Raw genomic sequence first — 10,691 nt, 5'->3', positions numbered from 1 at the left:
TTATGATTTTAAATTAGTGGTTTAGATATCATTTGAAATCATGACTTCAAATTTTAAATTCTCAAAAAAGTAAGATTTTTTATTTTTTTTAAATATAAAACTTAACCGATAAGTTTATATTTTGAAAAAAAATTGTCCATCATTTTAAATTTTGCAAAAAAAAAAGATTCATGTTTGTTATGAATATTGTATGTATTATTTGAAAGATTCATATTAAAGAATAACTAGTTATTACTAGAGTACTATTGTTGATATTGGTTAATATGTGAATTTGAAAATTTATAATGACAAATATTTATTTATAAAAAGAACATAAGGATATGTAGTTTGTCAATGCAGGGTCTTAGAATATTTTAGTATTTTATTTATGAACTATAACTTGCTCATTCTACAGTGTTTGTTTGGATGGTGGTTTGCATGGTTTTTTAATGTACGGTACTGTATGATATAGTATTGTGCTGTACAGTATAGTACAATATAATGTTTAGATGAATTGTATCTTTCACCTTTGTTTAATAATAGTTTTATTATTTTGTTTGATGGTATGGTACTGTATCATAACTTGCAAGTTTACTAAAATGCCCTTAATTATTATAAATATTAAATTTATCAATAATTATTGATAAAATATTTTTCTTCTTGATAATTTGTCATAAATTATGCCATGTAAATATATAAAGTTGTTAAAATTCATGTAAACTCTAACAAAATCAATAAAAGAATAGATCAAACTAAATGTAATTGGATTCATTTTTGATATTACCAAATTTCATTTTCTTTTGGTGTTTTGAGACATGACTATCAACGTCAAGTACAAATTTTGAATGCATATTTTGTGTATTCTACGGGTGTGTTTGGTATGAAATCCCCCCCAGCCTCCCCCCACCCCCACCCCCGCCCCTCCCGAAAAAAAATTAGAAAAATAAATTATTTTTACTTATTTTCTTGTGTTCGTTACACAAATTAGAAAAATAATTTCTAAAAATATTTGTATATATTTAGTACAAAAATAATGAGAACGAATAGAATAAGGGTTGGGGTAAGGAAAAAATTATGAATTATTTTAAAAAAATATTTTGGGGGTGGTGGTAGTGGAGTGGGGAAGGGGCGGGGTACGGGGTGGGTAAGTAAAAAAGTTTTTAATTTTCTTAAAAATACATTAAAAAAATTAGGGGGGGCTGATAGGAAGTGTAGGCAGAGTAAGAATTTTTAAAAAAAAAATTAAAATAAAAAATTGGTGCTGCTAGGTGGTGGGTGAGGTTGGGATAAGAAAAAGTTTTGAATTTTTTTTAAATGATAAACTTTTTAAAAAATGGGTAGTGGGGTAGGTGGTGGGATAAGAATAAATTTTAAATTTTTTTAAAAAGTAATTTTTAAAAAAATAAATAAATTCTGGGGGGCGGGTGGGGGAGATCGGGATAGGAGGTGAAGTTAAATAATATAGGATAAAAGATAAAATAATATTATATAAGATTAAGTAAGGAAATAATTGGAAAAAAAAAATAAGAAAACCATGGGATACCACCAAATCAGTGATTATATAAAATGAGGGTTTTCATGATTACTAAACCATGAAATTGAATCATATCGTATCACAGATTTTAAGAAACAATCAAAGCAAATATGGTTCTTCTAGTAACCATATCATACCATACCATGTAAAACTACCATCCAAACAGAGGGGGTTTGACCATGAGATTTTTTCACTTTTTTTGAAAAAAAAAATCACTTTCATTTATCTCACAAAAAGTCAAAACCAACTCCAATTTATATTTATGATCAAACACAACTTCAACTCCAATTCCAACTTCAAAATTTTTTAATTTTTATAACCAAACACCTACTTAATATGCTTAAATAAAACTAACTTTTTTTTTTTTATAGTATTCACAATTCATGAGTTTTCATGTTTATAAAAAATAAATTAAATTACATGGTGAAATAAACAAATCAATGTTCTTATCTATTAGTAATGGTGAAGCCAGTGTTTACAAGTTTAGTCCATTCCTTTTCTCTGTTGGGCTTCTATAAGTTCAACTTTTGGGCTCGACATGATGGACAAGTTTTTTCAGTTTAAAATGAATAATTTAGAGATGTTTGAGGTTTCCTCTATGAGATAACGTTAGAATGAAAGTTACATTTTTTTCCTCTACTCTCATAAGCACTGTTGTAATATCTAATTGGACTATGTTACTTTCTTTTTTAACTATGTGAAAAAAGGTTAATAGCACTAAACACACACACTCTCTCTATATATAATGTATAATAAAAAGCAGTGTCATTCGACGAAAAACAAATCAAAGAAGAAATTCAGTGGTTGATAGTTACTCTGATCCTAGTTGGTTTCATAGAAAGTTCATGTAGTCTCTCTTTCACACGAAATTTTTTATGTCTTCATTGCAGTCATCGTAGTTCAATCGATCTTCAATAGAATACTTAAAGGTCTATCTTCCTCATAAAAACAGAAACACCAAGGGTCGTTATGTTATCAAGATGGGATAGACAGAAAATATTTCATGGACTGAAATATACCTTTTTCTTATATAAGACAGCTAATCTCGTCACTTTCATACAAATGTATTCCAAGACTAATCAATACCCATAACTAAATATGAAATAAATAATCTCAAATTTTATCTCAAAATCATTATCTCTTATCTCACTATTCAAACCACCTCTATATATTTAAAATGCTCATGGGAGTAATAATTGAAGATAAAAGAAGAAGTCAACATATAGCAATCTAGAAGGTCTTTTTTAATTCGGCCTATATAACACATTTAAGTAAAAAGTTTCAAGGAAGATAAAAAAGAGAAAAAAGGAAAGTCCTATATATCAAGTACCTTTTCACCTTTTAATAATTATAATACTAACCAAGTAATGATAGTCTTAGCATGGTTGAGAAACAAAAGATACACCAACATGGGTTTTTGCGCAATAGATAGAGTAGTTTCACCCTTAATCAGAGGTCGAGGGTTCGACCTGAAAACTCTGTTGGGAGCGCTACCCCCCAAATGGGGCTCTACCCGACGCGAATTCGGATTAGTCGGGCTCCAATACAGGTACCGAACACCGGATAGAAAACCAAAAGAAAAAAAAGATAAACAAAAGACATATTTCAACCACACCAAAGCATGAGAGACTGGCCTACATATAAAAGCATCACGATATAAGTTGGTCTTCGTTAGAACCCTTTAGCATGCAAATTAATAGAAACAACGTGTACTGGTCACTTTCTAATCCTATTTTTAAAAAATTAATTAGTGCTTACTGGAGTTTATAACTTTGACTATTCTTTTAATTATAAGAGCTACAAAGTGGCCATTTGTGAATTTTACCCTGCAATTTAAGTACCCAAAGTGGACCATATATAAAAAAGAAGAATCCTTTTTGTCCCCACGAAATTACCTCAACAATAATGATGTTAGGGGCCTTTGTGTTCCAATTTGGCAGTCTTTGGGAACAATATTAGTGAGCACAAAGACAAAAATCCACACATCAATCTAAGATGGGAGGGTCACATAATTATAGAAGATCCCTTGTTTTAAGGAAAAGAAACAAAATAGTCTTTTTCTTTTAGGCCTTCCTCTAGTCTATTGTCTCATTGTTTTAAAATTAAATCATGGCATCCACTTTTTTCCATTTTCTAAATTGACCACTTGTCAATTGTTATAAGGATTGTGAAATTAAAATATCTCTTCGCTTTTGCTATTCCAAAATATTGAAAGAGTAGCTAGTCACTTGTATTTTCTATTTGATATTCAATATTCGCATTAGGATGTGACTAAATTTGGAATCTATATCTTGCTTTAAGTTCATTGGGTTGGATCAAACTAGTAGGTTTGGAAAGAGAAAAAATTCCACATTCAAGTACTATGCTTTCTAACAAAGACAATTGCGAATCCAACATGACTCGAACAGGAAATCTCAAAATAAAAAAGTCCTTATGACATCTTCTTTTATTTGTGGTTTCTTAATAAAGATATTGGAAACTTAAACTAGAATGTAATTATATTTAATTAAAAGGAAAGATTTGTGGATAAGAACCAAATCTACATAACTACAAGGTTGCAAAACCAAATAAAGCTACAAGGAGTTTATATATAGATTATATGACCTTTTCAAGCAAATATTTTCTTAGAGCAATTTCACATAGCAATTTGGAATATAATATTGAGGTTGTAAATGCCAATTACAATATTGCGAGAGTTGTTAGTCACTTGTTTTTTCCAACTCATATCCATTATTTGCATTAGGATTTGACTAAATTTGGGATGCATATTTTATTCTAAATTCATTAGGTTGGATCGAACTAAGTTGGTTTGGAAAGAGAAGCAGTTTCACGTTGGGGTACAAAGATACCTAACAAAGTTAACCGTGAACCCAACATGACGCGAGCACAAGATCTCTGACTAAAGATGAAGGAGTCCTTATAGTATCTTATTTTATTTATGGTCTCTTAATATAGACCTTGCAAGCTTAAACTAGATATTTAATCAGAAGGAGAGATTTGTGGATAAGAACCAGATTTAAATAACTACAAAGTTGAAAAGCCAAACATAGCTACTAGGAGTATATATATATAAACTATATGCCCTTTTCAACCAAATATTTTCTTAAAGCAATTTTACATTGCAATTTGGAATATAGTAAGTTTGTTAATGCCAACCACAAACTAATTTGAAAGAAAAAGTGTTTGAGTATTATTATAATTATTACTCTTAAACTATCAGAATTTTTAACAGAAGGTGGCTGGGACCAGTAACAGATGACCTCTCGTTCGAGTCGAAAGGTACACCGTACACTCTCACTTCTTTAATCATCAAAATAATACTTTAGTTATTTCAGCATTAGAAATAGAATCCAAGAAGCTTCAAATACAACAGTTTATTCAATGGCCACCACCGCTGCCACCACCACCACCACCACAACATACATATGTATATTCCCACCAAGTGGGGCCGGGTGAGGGTAAGTGTATAATTTTTTAGCCTAAGGGGGATAAGCAAACCACACTCTGTGGTCAATTTTGAAGTAGTTGTTCAGAGGCTCTAGACTCTTGAAAGGATTACAACTTGCAAAAGACAATGTCTTTATTCTCCTTTCTTTAGGGTCCTCTCCTTTACAAGTTTAGTTGGTGGACTAATTAATTTGGTTCCTCCTTTTTATTCCTTTCTGCCCTTTTCCCGGGCTGGTTGGGTTCATTTAGCAATCTGATTAACTGTAAAAGAAACAATACTGTAACAAAAATTTATTTACCTCACAAGTTTACTTGATCATCTAGCAAAATGGAGGAACATATAATTGAAAGCCATAAACTACATGTACAAAATCCATTCCTATACAACTCTACTGCTGAAATACCCCCGCATTTACGGAGGATTTCTCCAACTCAAGACTGGCACAGGCACACAAAGGAAAACCTCTACAGTAGAACATATATAGTACATATTAACAAAGGCTGCTAATTCCATTGAGCATCCACTAATATTCTACCTGCAATCATTCTCAGATTATATAGTAGCAGTACTGAACTTCACAACTAGTGACACTGCGTTGTCAAGAAGCTTCTCACTTCATGATGGTCTAAGTTCATTCTTGGTTCCTCTTCTCTCTTTCTTTTAAGCAGAGATAAGGAGGACAAGGCTCTGGCTGAGAGCACCTTTTCGACAAGTGATTTCCATAGCCCATCATCTCCCTTTTGTTGCACCTTCACTTTGAATTGTCTGTAATGCAGAATTGGACATAGTTAGAGACTCAATAATTACCAAGGATACAAACAAGAAAAATAGCTGGCCCTACTGATAAACAGGGAAAACTACATTACTTAAAGCTGATATTTAGGTAACACAGTTCGACCTTATCCATTCCAACGTGTTGTAAGGTTACTCAAACAACTTGCAGAAGATATTTATAGGAAATTAGATAAAGACACCTCTTTTAGAGAGATGACATCAGATAGAGACATTTCAAGTAAAATGAAACTAGAAAGGGAGTACGGCGAAAAGGCTGGTCCTGTTTCTAAGTGTTAATATGTGTAAGGACTTTATAAAGCTACGATGGCATTGACAAACTCTTTAAGGCTGCCTATGTCTATGGTATGAAATGTCTGATAAAGGGTAATGGCTGCTCTTTGCCAATTGGGAACCTAAGTGGATCAAAATTAAAGAGAAAACAGACAAGTCCATGCCCGCTAGTTCTTTGCTTTTTCTATAGAGACAAATCACTTAAACAACATCTTAGTCTTGAAAATTCATTTGAAAACGTTACAAGGCCGCACATAAGTATCTATACGGATACGTAGTTAGAACCGTCTCATTCTCCAACTCAGGGAATTAGCCAGATCGTTCCACTAAAAATTAGCATCTTTAACGTTTGTTTCCTTCATAATATCTTGGAAAAGTGTCTTCAAAGCCAATTGACAGGTTCATCTTATCAAGTAGATGCAAGTATAAAAATAGTAAAAATCAAACCAGCAACTCAATATCGTTTATACCTGCACAGGGGAACTCGACATTCATCAGGTTGGTCACAGATAGATGAATGTAATCTGAGGAGCTGCCACATTCTTTTGCATCGCAAACAGCCTCCATTCACCCTTCTCTTACATGTAGCAAAGTGTCGAATAAGGAGTTGGACGCCTTGACATGTTTTGAATTTGCTACAAGGCAGCTTCTTTGTGCAGGGCTCCTGATGATCACCACATGGCCCTACGCTGGTGCATCCTTCAGTGCATATGTGTTCTAGACAATCCATCGCTTCGCTTAGCTGTAAATACAACTTCTGCTCCCTTCTGTGTCTTCTTGTCCTCTTCTTCCTCTATAATAACAAAATTCCAAATTTGATTTGAGTAAATATAACACCGAATGGTACACGAATGCGCCAATAATTGTACAACTACTTATTCAATCCTATTGCTTCACTGTCAAGTGACAAATTTTAACATAGCAGAACAGGTAAAGATCTCAATCTAAACATACCGAATCAGCCTCATCCATGAACTGGAGAATTTCAAGTTCAAGTTGAGGGTCATGATCTTGGAGGAACTTCCAACCCTCGGTCTTCTCAACCTTCTTGAAATTGGTTGATATCAATTTCAAGCACTTGAGATACACATCAGGTGCATCACAAAGCCTAGCCAGTTGAAGCATATCCACAGCATTTTCAACAGTCAATTGCTCAGCTAACCCCTTTGTACATCTCTGCTTTAGCTGTGGTACCAAGTACACATGAGAAAGTGCTAATAGATGAATTCCATGTTTCTTCATCTGCTCTTCAGTACACCTGATCACAAGGGCAATTCAGTCATTACGCACACTTAGATTTTTCTAAAGAAAAAAACGTTGGTCTCCTCCAATAGTAGAGGAAAGCTTAAAACCGCCAACGCTTGTCTTTGACAGAATATTAACGAGAGAAATATATGATTAATTAATCCAAGATACATTAATGGCCCATATGTTAGACTATAAATAAATGAGAGGCAGGGATTGGTTTAGGGGCCAACAACCAATCTTTTCAATCAAATTTAAAATTATCTACAGCTAATGATCACTTTCAGCTACAGTAAAAACTTAGATCTAGCATAATCAAATCCATTCAAATTTCAAAGGTTGAGCAAGACTCGTGAAATAACGTGCAAATACAAAAAAACACGAGTGAAATGGATGATAATAGTCACTTTCAGCTCCAGTAAATTCAGGTCTAACATGATTCATGCCAACCAGGATTCAAACTTTGAACGTAACACCTTTATTTATTTATTTATTTATTTTATTTTAATGTTGGTAGACGAAGGGGAAATAGGTGAGGGGATTACATGTGGGGAATCGAATCCTCCCAAACAAAATGAAATTTCAATTAGCCAATGAACTAAGCTATATTCACGAGAATAATGTAAAGATATGAAAAAACAGGTGAAAAGGATTCGGCGTGAATCAGGAAACTCACTTGAACGAAGAGAGAAACTGAACAAATACAGAAACAGCATCACAGGGAACACCGAGAATCCGAATAGTTTTCTCCGAGTTCCGCCGCTTCTGCGGCCGAACCAGTATGCTCTCCAGAACAGATGAAGCCGAAGCCTACAATAATGTGCGCGAAAGAAAAATAATCAGAAAATTTTAAGAACTGAAATATATTTTCCAATAATGGGACCAAAATTTAGTTCAATTAACAATTCTCCCGTTTTGAAAGTAAAATTGAAGTTCGTTCAAGCGCGAATAAATCTAACTAAATTCCGTACCAGAACAGTAGAATGTGCGGGAATGCGGCGGCCACCGGAGGTGATGATTTGAATGTCGGGTTCCGGCATTTCGCCGGAAAATCCATTACCATCGGTGGCGGCAAAGTTATTGAGCGACATAAGGACAAAGTTTTTAGAGAGTAATAATATCGTTTGAATGAGCTTTCGTTCTCCTCAGGGTATAATTCAGATTTTACACTACGCTTTCTTTTTAGTTTTCGGTGTCGATTAATGGTTCGCATATCTCTGTATATATAGGCAACGTGCCTGACCAATGGAAAAGCAAAAGGCTTGACAGCGTGGATGATCCCAATTCATAAAAAAATTCACGCACGTTTCTCAATGCGTGCCCACCAATCTCTCCATCTCCTTTCATTTTGTATTATTTCATCTGTTGAAATAACATAATTTAAAAAAAAAACAAAAATTAAAAGTATATTTTACTAAATTAATCTTAATAATAAATATTTTAGAATTTTAAAGTTTAAAAGAAATATTGAAGAAGAGGTGATTAGATAGGACATGCAGCAGTTAGAACTTACGGAGGATATGATTCTTGCTTAAAAAAAATATGTAGGATGCGGATTATGGTAAAAGGGTAGTAGATAGGAGTACGTTCGTAATAGTAGGAAAGAGTGCTCTGTTTGTATATTTGTTTGTAGTTCCTTGTAGCCTTTTGTTCGTTGTGTTTAGGTGATGTCTGTGATTCCGTATAGCTACTTTATAATATTACTCTGTGGGTGTCTTATTTTTTTTACTATTTAGTATTGTCGTCTCCTTTTTATTGTTTACTTTTAATATCTTTTATTTGTTATTTGTCTTGAGCCAGGAGTATATGAGAAATAATCTCTCTACTTTATTTAAAGTAATGGTATAGACTGTGGGAATGTGCTAGACATGTTATTTTTGTTAAACTTGAGTAATACTATTTTGAGTATTGTACTAAGAATACAATAAGAAATAAGAAAACAGTACTGAAACTCTCTTCATTTATAAAATACACAAAAGAAAATATTAATCTATAATACAAGAATTAAATAAAATAAAATTGAAAGAGTTTAAACAAAGATATTGATGCGTGACGGTTAAATGCTTCAGAGAGCGTGGGAAGTGAATTGTCTGAGTTTTAAACAAATTTCCATTTTTATCCTTGGATATTTTTTTGTGGAGACTTACCAAGATATGGATAAACCACCTCGTCAATGGGACGCAAGGTCGAGAATTGGCAATAAAACGGCCTTTACCAACTTTCAAAAGCCAGAAATTAAAGAAATGGCCACTTTCCCATTTAATCAGGGACTGACGTGTCATCCAAATCTTCATTTACAATTCCGTTTGGACATTTTTCTTGATTAATAAATTCAAAAGTGATAGGCCATGTTGGCGTACAATGCCACGTAAGAACCAGTATTCGTTTTCGTTTTACCCGTTGTTGTTAAATGGACTATCTAATGCCGCCTCCCATATAAATCAATGCGACAAATATTTATTTTTAGATAGTTTTTGAAAGAATATCAGTTTTCTATTTTAAAATTATTATGTCTAACATGTCAAAAATAATAATCATATTTCTCTCTTAATTTTTACATCCAATGAGATATTTTACTTAAATTGGGATGAACGAAGTATGCACTTGCTTTCCAAAATTTAATTTCACGAAGTTCGTCTATTTCAAACTAACAATATTTGCCAACACGAACTATGTACGTACATTTGGTACATAAATGACAAACCTTTCACAATGTAGATACGTTGGCATTGATGGTGAACCCATTAATAAAACAAAAATGAAATTGTAAAATTATATAACGCTACTGATTTGGATAACTCTTGATATTGTTGAAACAATGAACAACGTAACAGTATATATAAAAGTCACTAAAAAAGAGTTGTTAGGGAAAGTAGAGGCAAAAAGCGCAGAGTTGACAATGATAGGTTAAAAGTGAAGATAAAGTTGCCATAGTTTATAGTATAATAAGAAAGCAAAGTTGCAGTATTCAAATGTTGTTTATGTTTTGAGGTTGGCCGAAGGATTTAATGAGAGGGCATGTTAGATTCTAACAAATGAGGACTGGAAAGAGAAAAACATAGACACAAAATTTGGTAGAATAACATCATACAACCAGAATATGCCAATACTTTTATAATTTGGATTAAATGAGTGTCTTCTTGAATGCCTCTAGGTACACTCACCAAGAAACCAAAGAAACGATTGTATAATCTTTTCAATCATTTTACAGTCATACAATACTTAAGTTAGTGATGTGATATTTGTTACGATATACTATTAACCATGTAATTTGTGTTATAGTATTATATTTTCATCCCGTACAAAGATTATTTATTATATTAATAAAATCTTTATTTGAATAGATCATTGTGTTAACATGTGTGTCTTTTGCTTATATAGTAGACAATTTTGTGTATGGAGTATTTTAATCCATGCACG

At 32.8% G+C, this 10,691-nt stretch overlaps 1 protein-coding gene across 1 annotated transcript; it reads right to left on the bottom strand.

Annotated features, from left to right (window-relative positions):
* Window positions 1-5,239: 5,239 nt before the first annotated feature.
* LOC107862631 (BTB/POZ and TAZ domain-containing protein 1) lies at window positions 5,240-8,483 on the bottom strand. Its single transcript, XM_016708261.2, has 5 exons — window positions 8,243-8,483; window positions 7,948-8,081; window positions 6,981-7,284; window positions 6,497-6,819; window positions 5,240-5,726 (listed from the first exon to the last, which is right to left on the bottom strand). Exons 1-5 carry the CDS (start codon window positions 8,360-8,362, stop codon window positions 5,543-5,545), a joined length of 1,065 nt encoding a protein of 354 aa, XP_016563747.2. The 5' UTR covers window positions 8,363-8,483; the 3' UTR covers window positions 5,240-5,542.
* Window positions 8,484-10,691: the final 2,208 nt, after the last annotated feature.

Source organism: Capsicum annuum, chromosome 3 (assembly GCF_002878395.1).
Source record: "Capsicum annuum cultivar UCD-10X-F1 chromosome 3, UCD10Xv1.1, whole genome shotgun sequence".
Classification (NCBI taxonomy): Eukaryota; Viridiplantae; Streptophyta; class Magnoliopsida; order Solanales; family Solanaceae; genus Capsicum; species Capsicum annuum.
The sequence above is the reverse complement of the archived record's forward strand: the minus strand, read 5'-3'. Positions and strand labels throughout refer to the sequence as shown.

Coding starts and splice junctions, on each gene's coding strand:
- LOC107862631 (XM_016708261.2), bottom strand. CDS start 8,362: ATGTCGCTCAATAACTTTGCCGCCACCGATGGTAATGGATTTTCCGGC. Junction 7,285..7,947: donor CAGTTTCTCTCTTCGTTCAA/GTGAGTTTCCTG, acceptor CCTTGTGATCAG/GTGTACTGAAGAGCAGATGA. Junction 5,727..6,496: donor TGTCGAGTTCCCCTGTGCAG/GTATAAACGATA, acceptor TCTGCATTACAG/ACAATTCAAAGTGAAGGTGC.